This window comes from Phascolarctos cinereus, unplaced genomic scaffold (assembly GCF_003287225.1).
Source record: "Phascolarctos cinereus isolate Bilbo 61053 unplaced genomic scaffold, phaCin_HiC Scaffold_4;HRSCAF=312, whole genome shotgun sequence".
In the NCBI taxonomy this organism is placed as follows: domain Eukaryota; kingdom Metazoa; phylum Chordata; class Mammalia; order Diprotodontia; family Phascolarctidae; genus Phascolarctos; species Phascolarctos cinereus.
In genome coordinates this window covers 719317681-719337181 of record NW_027555847.1, presented here as the reverse complement: position 1 = coordinate 719337181, position 19501 = coordinate 719317681, and the positions used below count along the sequence as shown (strand labels likewise).

The following is a 19501-nucleotide window of genomic DNA, read 5'->3' as shown; positions in this document are numbered from 1 at the left end:
TTCTGTGGCTTCGAGAGCCCCTTCCACTTCCAGACCTGAGCTCGTATGGGCCTCTGGCATCTACAAAGTAGGGAGCTCAGTAAACATTTGTACGATTGGAGCCCGTTTGAGTTTTCTCTGCTTCTCAGGCAGGGTCCTGGGTTCTAATCCCAGCTTGGACATTAATTTTATATTAGAAATTGAACAAGTCACTTCCTGCTCTGGGCCTCATTTTCCTCTGGCCAGAAGTTCTGGCTAGATAATCTCTAAGGCTCTTACAATTCTATGATGAAAGTCATCATTTTAGTGGGAAAAGGACTGGACTTGCAATCAGAACCTCTTGGTTAGGTCCTTTCCCAGTTTATTAATCATGGCCTTGGGCTTGCGCTGAGCCTTACTTCTCTGCCCAGGTGTGATGGAAAGCTGACGAGGGAGATGAGCCTCCTGACTCGCCCCTCCCATACCTCACCTAATCAAGACTTTTCCTCAGGGGTTCAGAGAGTTGAGAATGGTAACGTATATTATAAGCTTCATTTGACAAAGGAGGTGGCTGAAGCCGACAGAGGGGAAAGGGCTTACCCAAAGTCACACAGCAGTCAAGCCTGTCCTAACGTCCCTCCTTTCTGAAGTGGTAACCCACACGCACGAGACACCAAGGAAACAGTGAACAAAAGGAGAGTTTACTTCCATTGCTGCCTCCCCTCCCCCGACGAGGCCCCCTCTTCCGAGGCTCAGCGGAAGACCTCCTTTTTCTTGGCATGAGCACTTTTCAGAGTCTCCGCCTTCTTCTTGGGCTTGGGCCTGGGCTTGATCTCTTTCCGGTACTTCTGGATGCTCTCCAGGTATCTCTGGATGGGCAGCGCTTCCCGATGCCAGCGGCTCAGCTTCCTCAGCTGCTCTGTCATGAACTTCTTCTTCAGGTGGTCAAAGAGATGGCCCATTTTCTTCTTAGTCTTGTCTGCTGCTCTTGTCTTAGAGAAAATAAAGGGGAAGTTAGAGGGAGGAAAGGGAGGGGCCCCAGCGTCCCAATGACGGCGAAGCTTCTCCAAGTGCCTCCCCCACTCCCCCAAACACCACTCTCTCGAGTAAAAGGGAACACCTCAAACGACATCTAGTCCTAACACCTACCTGGAGCGTGAATTCCCTCTACAGAATCCCAGACAACTGGCCATGTAACCTCAAGTCAAACACCTCCTACGATGGACCGTCTTATTTCTTTCCCTGATTAGGCATTCCCAGCTTGGGACATGGCAGGTGTATCTGGGGTAGCCTACATCTGGGGAGTGTCTATTTTATTTCTCACGTGCGCGGTAAACTCTAGAGTGAACTTCCTGTCATAGTGAAGAGAGGGTATGGAAAGGTCCTCAAAAAGCCAAGGGACACAAAGGCCAAGAAAGGTTGGAACGCCCTGAGCTTGACTGTGCTTCTGGCCTGCAGTCGCCTCTTGGTGTCTCTCAGCTCCCAGGTGAGGTGTGATGGCTAAGCCAAGGGGAGCCAAGTCTCACCTGTTCCTCCAGGATGACCAGAAAGGCAGCAGGGCTGGCACCACCACCCCGTCCCTCCAGAGCGTCCCCTGTGCCAAACTGAACCTCGCCTGATGACACCCTCACGATAACCTGTGAGGTGCTCGTCTGATTATGAGAGAAGATGACCCTTTACAATGGGCTTGGGGCATCCACGTTTACAGTGGCAGAAATCAAGGTCCCAAGAAGCAGGTTAGGTTGGCTATAGTCATGTCTTTCAAGTCAGGGCTCTTTCTGATACAAGAGATGGCATCCATCCTATGTTGGTCCAGACATAAGCAGGGCATGGTGGACAGAGGACTAGACCAGCAGACACAAAGACCAGGATTCCAGTCCTGCCTCAGACACTGACAAGTCTTATGCCCATGGAGAGGACCTGGGACCCCTCAGAGCCTCAGCATCTTCTTCAGAGAACTTGGTCGCTCTAATGAGACCATCGACGTGAAGCAGTCAGCAAACCTCAAAGTGCTCCAGAATCTGTTATTATTTGAAGGGAAAACCACACACACAAACACCTCGACCCAGTGTCTAGCCTCCAACTGATAGGGAGATCGTGGGGATAATGCAGTTTGAGGGTGTGGTGAGCTTGGGGGGGGCACTGTGCCCTATCTTTGCCCCCACCAACTCTGACCTGACTCTTAAGGGGAAATGCAGGCTCCTTCCCCCGGTACCCTCCTGAGAACCTCAGCAAGCTTTTCCACTTTCAGGGCCCCCACCAGCCCTGGGACTCACAGCAGCTGTCTCTGTGCCTGGACAGAAACACTCTCTCCTCCTTGGGGATCCCAGGGGTTCAATCATCACCTGAAGAGGCGACTGCCCAATTAAATGCAGGCCTCTCTCTGCCTCCATCTCTTTCCTGAACTCGTTCCTCTATTTGCCTGAGCATTCCCACCAGGACGTCCACAGCCAAGTGCATTCCCACCTTTGACCCCTCACGCCCAGAAGCCCGGGACGCCTCCTCATCTCTCTCTTTTCCTGCAGCTAATGCCCCTCCCCAGTGAGAGCCAATCCACTGGCCAGTCTGGTGAGCTCTATCTCCACAGCATGTCTTGAACCCGCTGCCTTCTCTCCAGTCAGGTCCTCATCACCTCTAAACAGCCGCCAAAATAGCCTTCCCAAGGCCAAAGTCTAACCACATCATTCCTCTGTTCAAATACCTTCAGTGGCTCTAGGATAAAACACAAACTCCTTAGTCCGGCATTCAGGGCCCTCTGTAATCCATCTACTTTTCTGGCCTCATTTCATATTACTCCCACTTCTAAGGTGGTAGCAGGAGTTGGGATGGCCATTAGAGCCCATCTAATCTAACCCCTTTGTCTGACAGATGAGGAAACTAAGGTACAGAGATGTTAAGTGGCTTATCCAGGATCCCACAGCTAAGTGGCAGGGGTAGGACTTGAACCCAGTACCCCTGACTCTAAAGCTCTTCTGCTGCCCACCATGTGCTCCCCACATTTCAGCCCAATTGAGTCCTTGTTCCCGGGCACTCACCTCAATTCCTCTCTCCTGCCTGGAATCCTCTTCCTTGCTCAAGGGCACTTCCCAGGTGTTCTCTGTCCTCTCCTGTTCTCCTAGGATATTTCACCTGAACCCCTGGTATAGCAGCCCCCGACTTGTGAGCGCGTCCACAAGACATGATCTAAGGGGGCCCTATGGATATGGAACACTGTATCCCCCGTCAGATTCAGGGGATATGTTGGTGTGTCTGGCTGGACTTTTCCGTTTTATTTTTTGGTACAAGAGATGGCTCAATGGGGAACGGAGGAGGAGAAATATACTTAGAACTGAAGATAATATGAAAACAGAACAATAAAATGTTCCTGAATATAGATCACCTGAAAAAGCAGAGCCCAAAGTGTCAGCACAGTCAGTCAACTAACATGGATTAAGTCCCTGTAATGTATCAGGTACCAAGCTAAGCACTGAGGATACAAATATTGCAATCCCTCCCCCCCAAAAAAAAACACAAACCTGCCCTCATAGTCTCACAGGGGAGACAACAGGCAAGATGAAGACGGGATAAATTAACAAAGAGAAGGCGCTGAGATAAAGGAGTGGGAATGGCTTCTTGCTCAAAATGTTAGTTTAGGTGAGGTCTGAAGGAGGTGGAAGAAGGAGGAAAAGGTGAGGAGGGGGTCAGCCAGTGAAAATGCCCAGAGTGGGGATGGCACAACTGTGTGGCTAAGAGTCAGGCGTCAGAATGGAAGAGGGAGGACGGGACATTATGAAGGGCTTTTGAAAGCCAAACAGAGGAGGCTTTATATTTGTTCCTCAAGGTGATAGGGAGCCACTTTAGGACGGGGTGGGGTGACATGATCAGACTGGTATTTCAGGAAAATCACTTCAGCAGCTGAAAAGAGAGTACACAGGCGTATGAAGAAGAGGCAGGCAGACCCACCAGAAGGTTATTGTGGTTTCAGGCCTGAGGAGGGGGATGGTCCAGTCAAAGAAGAAAAGGGGCCACATACAAGAGACCTTGTGGAGGCGCCATCCTTAGGATGTGGTAACAGATGGGAATATGGGGAGCCAAGATGGCGGAGTGAAAGCAGTGATTTGCTTGAGCTGTCCTCCAAACCCCTCCAAATACTCATAAAAAATGGCTCTAAACAAATTCTGAAACAGAAAACCCACAAAAAGACAGAGTGAAACAAATTTCCAGCCCAAGACAACCTGGATGATCGATCAGAAAGGTGTATCGCGCAGGGAACCTGGAGCAGGCCTCAGAGGACTGAATCTCGGGGAATCAGTCCCAGGCCTTGGAAGAGCTCAAAAGGGATCTTGAGAAGCAAGTAAGGGAAGTAGAGGAAAAACTGAGAGTGATGCAAGAAAATCATGAAAAACAAGTCAACAGCTTGCTAAAGGAGACCCCAAAAAAATACTGAAGAAAATAACACCTTAAAAAATAGCCTAACCCAAATGGCAAAAGAGGTCCAAAAAGCCAATGAGGAGAAGAATGCCCTAAAAAGCAAAATTAGCCAAATGGAAAAGGAAGTCCAAAAACTTACTGAAGAAAAGACTTCCTTAAAAATTAGAATAGAGCAATTGGAAGATAGTGACTTTATGAGAAATCACGACACAGTAGAACAAATCCAAAAGAATGAAAAATTAGAAAACAATGTGAAATATCTCATTGGAAAAACAACTGACCTGGAAAATAGATCCAGGAGAGAGAATTTAAAAATTATTGGACTATCTGAAAGCCATGATCAAAAAAAGAGCCTAGACATCATCTTTCAAGAAATTATCAAGGAAAACTGCCCTGATATATTAGAACCAGAGGGCAAAATAGAAATGGAAAGAATCCACAGATCTCCTCCTGAAAGAGATCCCCAAAGGAAAACTCCTAGGAATATTAGCCAAATTCCAGAGTTCCCAGGTGAGAAAATATTACAAGCTGCCAGAAGAAACATTCAAGTACTGTGGAAACACAATCAGGATAACACAAGATTTAGCAGCTTCTACATTAAAGGACCGCAGGGCATGGAATATAATATTCCGGAGGGCAAAGGAGATAGGATTACAACCAAGAATCACCTACCCAGCAAAACTGAGTATAATCCTTCAGGGGAAAAAATGGTCATTCAGTGAAATAGAGGACTTTCAAGCATTCTTGATGAAAAGACCAGAGCTGAATGGAAAATTTGACTTTCAAATACAGGACTCAAGTGGAACATGAAGAGGTAAACAGGAAAGAGAAATCATAAGAGACTTATTAAGTTGAACTGTTTACATTCCTGCATGGAAAGATGATATTTATAACTCATGAGACCTTTGTCAGTATTAGGGTAGTTGGAGGAAAAAAATTATATGTATGTATATAGATAGATAGATAGATAGAGGGCACAGGGTGAGTTGAAGATTAAGGGGTCATATCTGGAGAATAAAATTAAGGGATGAGAGAGGATTATACTCGGAGAAGAAGAAAGGGAGAGGTAGAATGGGGTAAATTATCTCACAAAAAAAAACAGAAAAGTCTCTTACAGTGGAGGGGAAACAGGGAAGGTGAGAGGGAATGAGTGAATCTTATTCTCATAGGATTTGGCTTAAGGAGGGAATAACATACACATTCAATTGGGTATGGAAATCTGTCTTACCCTACAGGAAAATAGGGGGAGAAGGGGACAAGAGAGCAGGGGATGATAGAGAGGAGGGCAGATTGGGAAAGGGGTAATCAGAAGTAAATACTTCTGAGGAGGACAGGGTCAAAAGAAAGAATAGAATAAATGGGAGGCAGGATAGGATTAAGGGAAATAGAGTTAGTTTTTCACAACATGTCTACTATGGACGCGTTTTCCATAACTGCACATGTACAACCTATATTGAGTTGCTTGCCTTTTCAATGAGGGTGGGTGGGGAGGGAGGAAGAGAGAAAATTTGAAACCTAAAGTTTTAAAAACATATGTTTAAAAAAATGTTTTCACATGCTACTGGGAAATAAGAAATATAGGAAATGGGGTACAGAAGTCTATCTTGCCCTACAGGAAAATAGAAGGGGAAGGGGATAAGAGAAGGGGAGAGAGATAGAAGAGAGGACAGACTAGGGGAAGAGATATTCAGAATGCATGCCATCTTGGGGTGGGGGAAGGGGGAGATGGGTGAAAATTTGGAACTCAAAAACTTGTGGAAGTGAATGTTGAAAAGTAAAAATAAATAAATTTATATTAAAAAAAAACAGATGGGAATATGGCAGCTGGGGAGGAACATTAAATCCAGGATGACACGTAGGCTGAGAACATGGGTGAGTTTGGTGGTACCTTCAACAGTAGTAAGGAAATTAGGAAAAATAGAGGGTTTGGAGGAGAGACAATGAATTCCATTTTGGATGTGTCAAGCCTAAGATGTCTACCAAACATCCAGTGTGACGTCTAAAAGGCAGTTGAAGATGGGGGCCTGGAAGCAGAGACAGGGGAGGCTTACATAAGTAGATCTGAGTCATCAGCTGAGAGATGCTAATGAAAATTATGGGATCTGATGAGATCAGCAAGGGAAATAGTAAGGAGGGAGACAGCGCCCTGGGGGACACCCATGATCCAGCAAAGATTAAGTAAGAAGTGGTTCAGATAGGAGAAGAACCAGAAGATAAAGAGGGGTGTCATGAAAACCTATAAAGAAGAGAGTATCCAAGAGGAGAGAGTGATCAATGATGTCAAAGGTTGCAGAGAGGTGAGAGGTCAAGGAGAAAAGGCCATGGATCATTGGTTACTTGGGAGAGAGCAGCGTCCCTGGAAAACGTGCAGCTGGAAACCATAATACAAAGAGTGAAGAGGAGAGTGAGTGGAATGTGTGTGCCTATAATGATCAGGATTGGGAGAGAATTTGAAGAGAAAGGTTCATATTTAGTATGGTGTTATCTTCAGGACAAACTGGTTACACGCACACAGTTGGGGGGAGGCAGCGTGGCTCAGGACCACCTGGCTTCCTCTTCCCTCCCCAGCAGCAGGGAGGGGGAGCAGGAAGAAGGGCCTCCAGTGAGGTTTTTTCACAAGCCTCAGGACCCCCAGGAGCCTGGGCTCAAGGCACAGTACCTAAGCCCTCTGCTCCCACCCCCTCAGCTAAAGCCCTCGTTTTGTCAATTGTGTCATTTGTACAGAGAGGGGAAATTGATCTGATTGCGTGTTCCTGCCTGCTTGCCTGAAGAGCAAAGGAGGACTAGGCCAGATAATCTCTTCCTATCACTCTGCCCACTCCTGTTTTTTAAGAAAGAGAGGGAAAGGAGGAAGAGAGACAGAGGGAGAGAAAGGGAGAGAGAGAGAAAAGAGAGAGAGAGAAAAAGAGAGAGAAAGGGAGAGAGAGAGAGAACAGGAGAGGAGAGGAGGGGAGAGAGATGGAGAAAGAGTGCAAGAGAGAGCAAGTTATCCATGCGTTACAGTGAAGAACTAGAGCGGGACAGGAAACCTGGCCCCCAGACTGCCCCCTGCTATTTCCTGGTGGTGGTCTTTGGGCAAGTTGGATGCCTTTGCCAAGCCTTAAAATACCTCCTTGGCAACCATCTCAAAAGCTCCCATTTCTGGTCACAACAGTCCCTTGAGAGAGGCAGTTAACAAGTAAGGAGCACCCAGCTAGGCCTCCACCAGGATTGCAAGGCCAATCCCTTACCATCCACCCCAACACAGAACCCCCACACTTCTGACCTGCCTCAAACCAAGCGGCTGGGCCAGGGAGCTCTGGAGGCCTCCTGTTTTAAGAAGTGTGAGAGAGGGACCAGAGAGGGAGCACAGCAGCCCATCGTAACTCCGTGGAATTACCTCCAGTTCGTAGACTCGCTGGGCACTAAGGTTGTCTCGAATAATCACTCTCGACAAGTGGCTCTTGGGTAAAAACTTTTTCACAGCCACCTCACTGGCATTCATCAAGCTGGAGAGGGAAGGGCATTATAAATCAGGGAGGCTCCTGGGCAAAGCAAGCTCAGGGTCCCTGGCAGTCTTCAACTAAGCCGAGAGTAAGCAGGGGCTGAGCTGATAAGTTTCCTTTGGGAGTGGGAGACACAGGTGCTTCTGAATGCTAAGAATCAGGGTGTGGGCCTCCAGGAGCCACCCTCAGAGGCAGGGTTTTTGGGAGGTGCAGATTAAAAGGTGTTTCAAGGGGAGAGAAAGTTAAAAAGGGATTTGGGGAGGGTCTTGAGTGGGTGTTCTTTTGGGGGAGGGAGTTTGAGAGAGCCTAGGAGTTCTAAATGGAGGGTGGAGTCAGAGGACTTTTAAGGAAGAATAAGAGGGAGCTCTAGGGGGAGGAAGTGGTCAGAGGGATAGGAAACGCTGGGTGTTGGCAGAGTTCAGAAGGGTTGGGGAGAGGAGGTAAAGATTGCAAAGGGGATATTTCAGGAAGACCCTGGAGAGAATTCAAAGTTGGGGGGATGTTGGAGTGGAAGCATTGGGGGGAGGGGTGTTAGGGAATTAGAGGGGTTCAGATGAGCTCTAAAGGGAGATCTAGAGCGGCTGAGGAGCATGAAAGGGACCATAGAGAAAGAAGGATGGGAGAAGATCTGGTGAAGGTCAGAGAGACACTGGGAAAGGGCGGGGAGCCTGCCTGGGTCTCAGGGACAGAAAGCAGGGTGCGGAGTCCAAGTTCAGGATCACTAGGTTAGAGGCTGGTGGCAGGAAGAGAAGGGGCGCTGAGTGCCCCATTGTGAGGCATCCTGGGCCTGGGGGTGTATATCTGAGGCTGGGCCCCGTGGGTTGGGGGAAGAGGCTGGGTCCTGGTCAGACACCGTCGAGCCTGCGGGCACCGGGGTCCTCGGGGGTAAGAGGTCAGGCTAGGAGCGCAGAACACCGGGGGGGGGCAGGGTCCCCAGGGTGTGGGGTCGAATGTCGGGCTAGGGGGTCCTTGGGAGGGGCGGCACCTGAAAAGCACGGGAGCCTGGGAGTTTCTGGGCTGCATGAACACCACCTGGGACTTCCCGGCCAAGGGGATCTCGGTCCGGCGCCACTCCGGCTTGTCCATAAGCAGGTGGCATGCTGACGAGTGCGTGGCCACTGCCGGACCAGGCAGGGCCACTTCCCTAGCGTCTTCGGGCTGGGCGGGCAGTTGAATGGAGCCCCTGTTGAGGCTAGGCCGTTTGGCCTCCTCTCGCATCTTCTAGGAGACGGGCGGGGCACGCCGTTAGAAAGCTGGGGCGAAGAGAAAACGATGCTCGGCGCCGGGAAGCGTCCGTTGCCTGGGAAACGGGCACCAGTCCGCAATGGGGTGGGGGGCGCGCGCGTGCGAGGCTGGATTGTCCCTGCGCGGACGCCGTAGGGTGCACGCGGCTCGTTGCCTAGGAGACGGACGGGGGCAGGAGGGCATGATGGAGGGAGGCGCGGGAGCTGTGTGTAAGGCGGCGGCAGCAGAGGCGGCGCGGTGAGCGGGCGGCAAGCGGAAGCTTCATCACAAAGACGGCGGCGACGGCGGGATCGAGGACGCTGAGAACTGGGTGAGCCTGGGGCTTCGGCCATGAGGCCGGCGTCTCCCTCGGCCCGGGCCCCTGCCCTGCCCTCCTCCCCCACCGTCGGCCCCTTCGCCCCGCCCCCTGCCGCCTTCCCCTCCCCGTCGGCCCTTCGCCCCTCCCCCTGCCCTCCCTCCGTCCCCTTCCCGTCGGCCGCAGCCCCAGGGAGGCTCTGGGGAGCGCCTCCAATCCCATCAGCCCTTTCGCCTCAAGCTCTTACCGTAATTCCCAGAAAGGAGGCGAAAAAGCCTCGCGAAGGTGGTGCTTTGGTACGTCCCTGCGGAGTTCTCGTGGAAACGGGGTTGGGGGGCCGGGGCCTAGGCTAGAGGAGCCCCTCCCCACAGTGTCATGCACCTCCCTGGGCCTCAGTTTCCCCATCTAAGCAGCAAGAGGCAGTTGCTGCTGGGGGAAGAGGCCCGGATTTAAAGCTGGAATTCAGCCCGCATTTATTATGCGCCTACTGTGTGCCAGCCACTGGACTTAGGTCCTGGGGATACGTCTAAATACAAAGAAGGAAACTGTAGTTGTGATGGGGATAGCCCAAGAAAACAGAAAAACAAGCAGCATCGCGAACACAAAATGAATGCAAGGACCTACCCCGGGGGGTGTCAGCATAGGCTTCTTGCAGAAGATGGGGCTCCAGCCAGCTCCTCCAGGAACAAGGGGCTCTGAGGCAGAAGTATGGGCAGCCTGGCATGCCTGCCCGCCAGGGCAAAGGCGCAGAGAGGGGAGATGAGGTGTTGTACATGAGGACCGGAGAGAAGGCCAAGCCAAGAGGGACGGAGATGGAGTGACCAGGGAGGCTGGGGCCAGTTAGCCAGCCTCGGGGAGGGCGGGAAAGGTCGGCTTGGGCAGTGGATGGTGTCTGTGGGACGAGGGGGGGCTGGAGCCCGGGCTAGGAACCCCACAGCCCTCAAGGGTGGTGGTGCCTTTGGTGGAAGAGGGAAGGATGACCAGGCCAGCACCCCGCCAGGATGTCCGGTTTGGCTTGTCCGGCAGCACAAGGACAGACAACCTGGGAGTCCTCGGGACAGACCCTGGGAGGACTTGGGGCTGTCCAGCCCACCCGCTCCTTTCAGAGAAGAGAGGGGCCATGGTAGGGGCTCGCCTGAGGTCACAGAGGAAGAAGCAGAGCCTGAGAGCCAGAGGTCTTCCCACTGGGGTCCCTCCTTGGAGTCCTGCCTCAGGCAGGTCACCCCGATAGGAAGGAATCACGCTGGACGATTTCCCAGTCTAGTCTTGCCTCGTACCCTGACTCCCTTTGTAAGCTCTAGAGGAGTCACTTCCCTCCCTGCCTCAGTTTCCTCTTATGAAGGGCTGGGCCGATTGGCCTCCGTGCTCCTGAGGGGGTCAATCCTTCTCCCCTGCAGACAGAAGCACCGAGATTCCGCTACCTGACTCAGCCGCCTTGGATTGTCTTGATCTGGAACCCTGCCAGAAACGCCCAGAGGTAGGTCTGGCTGCTCGGTGCTGGTCTGGGTCAGTCTGGCACTCGTCCTGACCCACCCTGGGGTCTTCACCCCTGAGTCCTCCCTTCACCGCGGCTGATTGCAGGCCCCTGGTGATGAGATCCGCTGCACTCACTCCCTTCCTTGCTCGCCTGGTCTGGCCTGACCCAGCCCTCGGGAGCCGGAGCCTGGGGGTCACTGCTGCCCCAGCATCTGGCTCCTCCCTGCGGATGGCGCTGACATCCTGGGGGCTCCTTTTGTGGAGCGGAGGTCTGCATGATGGGCAGAGGTGGAGAGGCTGCCAGGAGCGGACGCTTGCCCTGTGTGGGAAGGCTTGGTCGTCGTGGGGAAAGCTGAGCTCGGTCCACCCGAGGCGGTGCCCAAGCTCGTGCCAGCAGCGCTGGGCACGTACCGTGAGTGAGCTCTAAGGCTCACCGCCCTCCAGAGAGTGTCAGGCAGCCTCCCAGCCCACGGCCTGGCCACCTGCTTCCATTCACCATCATTCACTTCCCAAAAAGAGGGGCTTGGGCCACATCACGGTCTCAGCGTCCGCAGTGAAAGCAGTGCTGAGGAGTGTGGGTTCAATGCTGTAGATTAGCCAGATCCCTTGTAGCTTTTAAAGTAGTCAGTGTGGCAGGAAATCAGCATTTTAAGGGGGCCGTCTGGCCTCTATACTGGTGGAGTCTATGTAGGGAGGGACTGGGGAAGATCTCGACAGGCCGAGTCTAACAATACCAATTTAATGAGGATTATAGTGAAGAGTTACCTCTGGGTTCAAAACATCAACTTGTCCCGGGTATAAGATGAAAGAAGTGTGGCCAGAGAGCCATTCAGCTAAGAAGACCTGGGGTTTTCAGTGTGCTTCACAAGCTCCTTATGAGTCTGCCATATGCTGTGGCAGCCAGAGAAGAGTAAGGTGATTTTTGGCTTTGTAACCTGGCTTAGGGTCCAGGAGGAGCTGGGGAGGGGATAGAACGTAAACTCTGAGAGCAGCACTCTGGGCAGTGCTGAAGTCTTTGTTCACTGGTCGCTCTCCCTCTTCTCCTGGGCCCTGGTTAGACCATATGCTCACGGTCAGTTCTGGGAACCAGCTTTTTGGAAGGACATGGATCATCTGGAGTCATCCCCAGGAGGCAGCCAGGATGGCAAAAGGCCTCCCGTTCTTGCTGGGTGAGGAGTGCTTGAGGGAACAGGGGACGTTTAATTTGGAGGAGAAAAGAGATCAGGCAGGGTTTGCTTGACCGCTAAGGGCAGACGGAAGGAGGAGTAAGAGCAGGAAGGTGAGGGTGGGAAGCCCTGCCTCAGAACAAGAGAGGAGTGGGCCACCTGTGGCCGGTGCACAGAGGGGGGCCGCGGGGAGGGAGAGGGACATGGGCACACCCTGTCGATGGAGGGGCTGGTTTGGCAAGACTGCCTTTTTCCCCTTTATTGTTATGAGGGGTGGCTTACTGAGGAGCAGACAGAGCGAGATCTATTCAGAAATAAAGGTGGTGTTTAAAACAAAAGACATATTTCTGCTCGGCCTCTTGGCCAAGATCGTCTGTAAACACAAGTGGTAACAAACATAAGAAGATGAAATAATGGGGTTGAACAAAGTGATCTGTAAGATTCCATCATAATGTCTTAATAGTCTCTTACACATTAAGGTTTGTAAAGCATTTCGTGAGGGGTGGATAGTTATTATGTCCCTTCTACGGAGGAGAAAACTGAGGCGGCTAGGTGGCGTGGCAGCTAGCATGCTGTGCAAGAAGATGAGTTCAGATCTAGCCTCTGAGCATAGTGTGCTGTGTGACCTTGGGCAACTCACTTCACCTCTGATTTCATAATTGGAAGGGGCCTCTGTGGCCATCAGCGCTAACCAATACGTGGAAACGGTGCCTCTTCTAGCATTGCTGACAAGTGGTCAGCCTCTGCTGAAGACCTCCAGAGAGAGGAAAACCAGGTTGCCTGGACTCCTCTGGGGACAATGGCTAGCCCAGTTTGGCTGGAATAGGGTCCATGAAGGTAAGGAAGTGCGGTCCTGGTCGGCCTAATCTGAAGATCATCCTGTGTCCAGCTCTGGAAGGACACTGAAGAGGGAGGGCAGCCAGGCTGGGGACTCGAGGAGACTCCATCAGCAGAAATCTTTGTGTGACTGTTACCAGATCTGCCCAAGGGGACAGACAGCAAGAATCCAGAGGAATCTGTCTGGTTTCCTAGAAAACCCAGCTTGGCCAGGCTGTCCCACAGGGCAGATCTGCGATTCCTGAGCTGGAGAGCTGGAAAGAGGAGGTCATGCAGTGCATCCCCTTTTGTAGAGGGGAGGCAAGGCCCAGGTGGAAAGGACTTAACCTGGGAGCAAAGGGTGGAAGCAGGAGGTCACCGGGATATTCATTCCTGTAGTGACAGTCTCTGAGACTCCCTGCAGCCCCATGTAACTGTTCACTATCCCCATTCTACAAATGGGGAAGTGGTCCCAGCAGTGAGAATAGGCCTAAGTGGGATGCCCACGTTGGCCAAGTGGTAGCAAAGCCCAGACTGATGCCCAGGCCATCAGACTCCCAGGTCAGTGCCCTTTCCCCTTTTCTAGACTGCTTCTCCATGCAGAAGCAGCGCTCCGTTCTGGTGCAGAGGAGTATGGGGGCCCGCATCCTGGCCCCTTCCAGGGTCTCATGAGGTAGTGGGGAGAGGAGCCTCTAAGCCCGAGCCCCGCTGGACTCTGGGCACCACGGAGCCATTTGTGTCTGGGGCCATGAGAGGTCAGGGAGGCTATGCTACACCTGAAACAGTCCCCTTGATGGCATTGTCCAGCTTCTGCCCAGGGCAGGGGAGCCTTCGAGGATCTGAAGGACTCTGGGGTGGAAGAAGGATTAGGCCAGAGTCAGGGTGCTCTCATCGTGAGGACGTCCTCTTGACATCCAGTTAAATCTGCCCCATAGCAGCTTCCACTCATTGCTGTGGCTCTGCCCGGGGACAGACCAGAGCCAACCCATTCCTGGTGCCATGATGGTCCTTCCACCGTTTGTCTTGGTGAAAGGTTTGGGGCGTGTCTGCCCCCATCATTGCTGAGAGCCCCTGTGAACAGACAAGATCTGATCCTGGGATGGACCGTCTGTTTGGAAGAGACAGAGGCAGCCTCCCAAAGAAAAGGAGCAGAGGGAGGGAGAGCCTTGGGTCATTGGACTAGACCAGAGGTTGGGAACCTGTGGCTTTCTAGGTCCTTTGAGTGCAGCCTTTGGACTGAGTCCAAGTTTTACAGAACAAAAAAAGGATTTGTTCTCTGAAGTTCGGATTCCGTCAAAGAGCTGCACTTGAGGACCTAGAGGGTCAGTCACATGTGGCCTCTAGGCTGCAGGTTCCCCACCCCTGGACTAGATGAAGGCCCTCTCTGGCACTGAATCCTAGGAATCTTTGACTGTAGTCGTCACGCTCTGCCTTGGTGAGCCCCCATCGGGAGTGCTGCCCCGGGACATAATGAGGCCCATCTAGAGAGGACGAGCAGCCCACCTCAGCCTGACATATTAAACAGCCACTTTGTATGAGGCACTTCCGGGGATACAGTCACAAAAACAAAAAGTCTCTGCCTTCCAGAAGCCGCCGCCTTTGATGAGATTATCCAAGACCATGGTGCTGGAGTGGGGGCCAGAGAGGCTCTTTGTAGGAAGCGGCCCCTGCACAGAGTGAGCTGAGCCTTGAAGGCTTCCAAAGGCAGAGGGGAGGAGAAAGGGCTCTAGGGCAGACCGCAAGGAGGCCGCTGTGCTGGAGCCACGCCTGGTATTTAATAACTAATAATAAGAATGTTGGCACTTGCTAAGTGTGTGTAGTAGGCGCTGTGCTAAGCGCTTTACATATATTGATCTCATTTGATCCTCACAACAGCCCTGGGACGCGGGACTATTATTATCACCCCCATTTTACAGATAAGGAAACTGAGGCAGGCAAAGGGAAAGTCACTTGCCCAGGGTGTCACCTATCTAGATTTCCAACTCAGGGCTTCCTGACTCGGGGCCTGGCTCATGCTTTACTTCATTTCCAGGAAGGACATTGGTAATCCGGACAGTATACAGAGGAGGGCCCCCAGGTCAGGCAGGGCCTTATGAGGGTTAGTAGAAGAGAAGACATAGGCAGACAGGAGAACCATTTTCAAGCATCTGAAGGAGTCTCGTGTGGAAGAAGCATTAGGCTTGTGCTGTTTGCTCCGAGTTCTGCCGACAGGAGCCTACAGATGGAAGTCACCGAGAGACGATTTGAGGCTTTATCTGAAGGAAGACTTGCTAACGAGCATGAAAGCTGCCCAGAAGGGGAAGGGGTCGCCTCTAGAGGTGGGGGCGCCCTGTCACTGGAGGGCTTCAAGCAAAGCCTGGAGGACAACTTGCTAGGACATTGTAGAGGTCGTCTTTCAGATTGTGATTGGATGAGGCAGCCCTGGAGTCTGTGCCAGCTCTGAGATGGAGATCCTCAGCCCCCGAGGATGCCCTTTATCACCCTGGACTTTTCCAGCTTCTGAGGACAAAGAAGAAAGTGCTAGATTTTACTATAAAAGCCACAGTTTACAGATCCTATTAGTGAGAGCCTGAAAGGCCTCTTGAAGGGGATCCTGAGGCCCTCGTGCTGGGAAGAGACGAAGTTTCCCCAGGCCCCAGCCTCTTATGTGACCATAAAAATGACCCATTCCCTCAGCAGCAGGTGGAGAGCCCAGGGAAGGACAGGGCGAGGCAGTTCTGTCTGGACTTGGGAGTCCAGGTCTAGAGGAAGCTAATGGAGAATCATAGAAGAGCAATTGTAGGTGTGAGCTCAGCCGCAGCGGGTGGGAGGAAGGAGAATCAGAATGGGAGATGGACAGTTGTTCAGCATACCTGGAGTGTAAGTTTGGGACCCCCTCCTGGAGGCAGTTGGATGGCAAGATCAGGGCTTTATACTATTGACCGTGAATCCCTGAGGGGACTGATTGCTTCAAGCTGGGGGATGAGGGTCAGAGCAGCTCGAGAGGAAGATGATGTGGGCTTCGTGTCATGGAGGGGGATGGGGGTGGAGGAGCAGTGCTGAAGGGGAAGCTGGAACAACACAAGCCATGAGGGCCCAGGTCTAGGTAGGGTCTGGGTGGGGGCCGCATGGTGAAAGGCCTTGAATGCCAGTCTAAGGGCTCTGGCCTTGGGCTCGTTCCTGTGTTTGTGTGTGCACACACCCCAGGTACCATGCCACCGGCCAGTGTGCTGGACCACGGGTGTGGTCAGACTTTACTTGTAACGTCTTCTTTCTCTCCTCAGTTTTCTTTAGACAAAGAGTAGCAGGAAGATGCAGCCACCCGTCGTCGCTGATTTATAAAGTTTGCCTTAATGAATACATCTTTGAACACTATCCCCATTCTCTTCAGGCAGCCTGCGGTCTGTGGCCTGTCCCAGATTACCAGCAGCCTGTACCTCGGCAATGGCTTGGCCGCTAACAACAAGGTCATACTGTCCAGCAACCGAATCACCACCGTCATTAACGTGTCCGTGGAGGTGGTGAACACCTTCTACGCCGACATTCAATACGTCCAAGTGCCTGTGGCCGACACCCCGCTCTCCCGCCTGTACGACTTCTTCGACCCCATCGCCGATAAGATCCACACAGTGGAGATGCAGCAGGGCCGTACGCTGCTGCACTGCGCGGCCGGAGTCAGCAGGTCAGCAGCCCTCTGCCTGGCCTACCTCATGAAGTACCACTCCATGTCCCTGCTGGACGCTCACACCTGGACCAAGTCCTGCCGACCCATCATTCGGCCCAACAACGGTTTCTGGGAGCAGCTCATTCACTACGAATTCAAACTCTATGGCAAAAACACAGTTCGCATGGTGAACTCTCCCTTTGGCGTGATCCCGGATGTTTATGAAAAGGAAGTCAGAGTGATGATTCCACTGTGATGGTGATTAGCTTTCTGCTATTCAGGGTGAAGGGTGCAGACCTGTCATTGGCTCTAGACCACAGTCTGAACTTGAAAATAAACTCTTCAGCTCGAGTATTATACTTTGATCGATACAGAAAAGCAGATGACAATGTGAGATCAAGGAGCGAGCTCTCCCAGGGGCTTTAACCTTGAATCCGCATCTATAAAGAATAAAACTCAGTCACTACAAAAGTTATCAAGAACTTAGTGATCGAGAACCTCCCCGTCTGTGCCCGATTCCCCGGGGCTAGTCAGGGAGGACGGGTGAGCAGGGGAGGTGGACTCCAAACGTCGGTTCAGCAGAGAGAAGCCAGCAGGTAGCCTCTTGGAGCTGATGCCAAAAGGCTGGGGACAACTGACAGGTCTGGGAGACTCAAGCCTGGCCAGTGACCATGTCTGCCATCGCTCCTAGGGCCAGGGGTGAGCCCTTCCTCCCCTTCCCTGCCTGCTGCCTCCCCCTCCAGTTACTTTCTGGTGAGTCCAGCCACATGGGCCGACAGGCCCGAACCCTGTGGAGATTCAGGGGCTGACCGGATGACTGAGAGGGGACATATCTCCATGCCCTGAGCCAGCCTACCTTCTGCCCCTGCTCTCCCCTCTCCTGAGAGGCGGGGTTGCCTCATAGGCTTCCAGAGATCATTCCAGTATCTCACTAAGGCACACTGCAGGGGTACCCCATTTCATCTCATCCTTTCGTAGTGCCCTCCCCAAGTTCATCTGACCAAGCCCTGCCTTGGCATTGCTCATGCCAGATAGGTAGGTTAGCTGAGACCCAGGTGCTCAAGCTTTCTTCCTTTGGAATGAACAGCTTCTGTCTGTGCCTACTGAAGTCAGTTGCAGGGCACCAATAAATGGCACACGGTAGGTAGGGTGTGCCTGTAGGTGGCCGGCTCTCTCTCCCCTCCGTGCCCCCTCCCAAGCCCTTTAAGTGGGATGAGGTCTGATTATGTCTGAAGTGGGTTAGTAGCAGAGTTCCCTGGAACACATTTTTCATTGGCTAAAAGATCTTTTAGAACAAATGATCCTTAATAAAACTTGTAAAATTTTACACAACTGCCTCATTTTCCTTCTTGCTGAATTTCTGCTTCTCCCACAAACTCTCTCACAACTTTGAAGCACGTGAGCTTCATTCCAGCCCGTCACCTCGGACAGGTGACCTGAGCCAGCCGTCTTCCAGATTTCATGCTAAGGCTTCCAGGAGGGCCTGAGAGGACCCAGAGGATGGGCTCGGGTGAAACCAATCCCACCACGTGTGTCCTTCCTGTCCGGCGCCTCGCCAGTCCTTTACACTTAGAGGGCTCTGCAGTTTATCAGGAAGCCTGGCCTTTTAACCAGTGCATCAGGATTTGTGCAGAGCCTGCCTATCCCTGTTATAGATTTGAGAGAAAATTCTAACCCGTATGCCTAGTGACTCAAGCCTTGTGGCATGGTGTCTAGAAAGCTGATCAGGGGCAAGACGACTTGGGGTCAAAGCCCACCTCTGACCTGAGCTGTGTGACCATGGGCCTTACCTAGGTCTCTGAGCCTCTGCTGCTAAAAGGGGCTTTCCAGGCCATCCAGTCCAAACTCAGCATTTTACAGATGGAACAACTGAGGCCTATGGAGTTTAAATGACTTGCCCAAGGTCATAGAACTAGTTAGTGGCAGCCAAGATTCAAACCCAGTTCCTCTTAGATTAATTCCAACCCCTATCCACTGCACCACACTTCCTCAACGTACAGACCTCTTACACACAATAGAAGACACTGGGAACAGAGCTCTACGCTAGCGTTTCCATGGGTTACCCATACTATAAGGGATCACTCGGAAAAAGAAAGCATTTGACATTTTAAAAAAACACAAATGGCATGTATAGAGAGCTAACCTTTACAGTCAGGAAGACTTGAGTTCAAATCCTGCCTCTGGCACATAGGAACTGTGTGACCCTGGGCCTCTCTGTTCCCCACCTCCCATCCCCATCCCAAGTACTCTACAATTATAGATGCCAGCCTGCTGGGTAGAGGTCTCAGGAGCTCCGAACACCATTGAAGGCACAGGTTCAGTCCAAAAAGAAAAATGGCTATGATGCTTTTTTTTTGGACTGGACTTTCATTGGCAAAGGGAAGCCCACCCCCACCCCAAAAAGGCAGATGGGTTTATAAAGCACTGATCCTCTGAGTAATAGTTTTAGAGGGCTTTTTCAGTGAGAGGGCCCTGCTTTTTAAATCTATGCTTCTCAGTTTGTGCAGACCCTAACTCAGCAGGCCAGGCCTAGATTTAATCTTTCCCTGCCTTATTTAAACAAAAACTCCGATTTAATGGAGGATATCTAACCCACATACCCAGTCAAATAAGAAGTAAGGATAGGCAGGCCTAGAGGAAGGCAAATGACTTCTCCAAGGTCACACAACTAGTTAGTGGCAGAGCCCAACCAGAGCAGACATTTAAAAATTTTTAACCAAAGATCTCTCTGGCATTTTGTTGAGGCCTGTAGGCCCCTTCTCAGAATGATGCTTTTAAATAACCAAAGGAAATGCTAAGTTTCAGTTAGACATTATGGAAAAGGAAGATGCCACTTTTTTTCCATCCAAGTTCACAGTCACCAAGGGCCTTTCCAACTCTAATGAAAGCAACTCATCTGGCTGGAGCACTTTATCATTTTAAGAAAAGTGCGTTTCTCAGAACAACTCTGAAGGTTGCCCATATTTTATGAAGGGTAAAGCCAAGGTTCTGAATTGGGAACTGACTT

At 51.7% G+C, this 19501-nt stretch overlaps 3 protein-coding genes across 6 annotated transcripts in view; 1 reads left to right on the top strand and 2 right to left on the bottom strand.

Annotated features, from left to right (window-relative positions):
* Positions 1–638: 638 nt before the first annotated feature.
* CUNH5orf52 (chromosome unknown C5orf52 homolog) lies at positions 639–9071 on the bottom strand. Its single transcript, XM_020996535.2, has 3 exons — positions 8839–9071; positions 7748–7856; positions 639–950 (listed from the first exon to the last, which is right to left on the bottom strand). Exons 1-3 carry the CDS (start codon positions 9069–9071, stop codon positions 711–713), a joined length of 582 nt encoding a protein of 193 aa, XP_020852194.1. The 3' UTR covers positions 639–710.
* Positions 9072–9416: 345 nt separating this feature from the next.
* DUSP18 (dual specificity phosphatase 18) lies at positions 9417–17826 on the top strand. Of its 3 annotated transcripts, XM_020996541.2 has the most exons (4): positions 9417–9689; positions 10791–10870; positions 11928–12038; positions 16222–17826. In XM_020996541.2, the coding sequence occupies exons 1-4, from the start codon at positions 9429–9431 to the stop codon at positions 16748–16750; spliced, it is 981 nt and encodes a 326-aa protein (XP_020852200.2). In that variant the 5' UTR covers positions 9417–9428; the 3' UTR covers positions 16751–17826. The 3 variants fall into 3 exon arrangements, with proteins under 3 accessions (XP_020852200.2, XP_078010543.1, XP_078010544.1); XM_078154417.1 differs by lacking the exon at positions 11928–12038; XM_078154418.1 differs by lacking the exons at positions 9417–9689; positions 10791–10870; positions 11928–12038 and having other exon boundaries at positions 16184–16348; positions 16459–17826.
* Positions 16846–19501, bottom strand: part of SLC35E4 (solute carrier family 35 member E4) — a 23979-nt gene continuing 21323 nt past the window's right edge. The window contains exon 3 of one of the 2 annotated variants that reach the window (XR_013486502.1): positions 16846–16934. The gene's annotated coding sequence lies outside the window, so the exon portion shown is untranslated. The remainder of the gene's footprint in view (positions 16935–19501) is intronic. The other variant, XR_002326438.2, reaches the window with a different exon arrangement.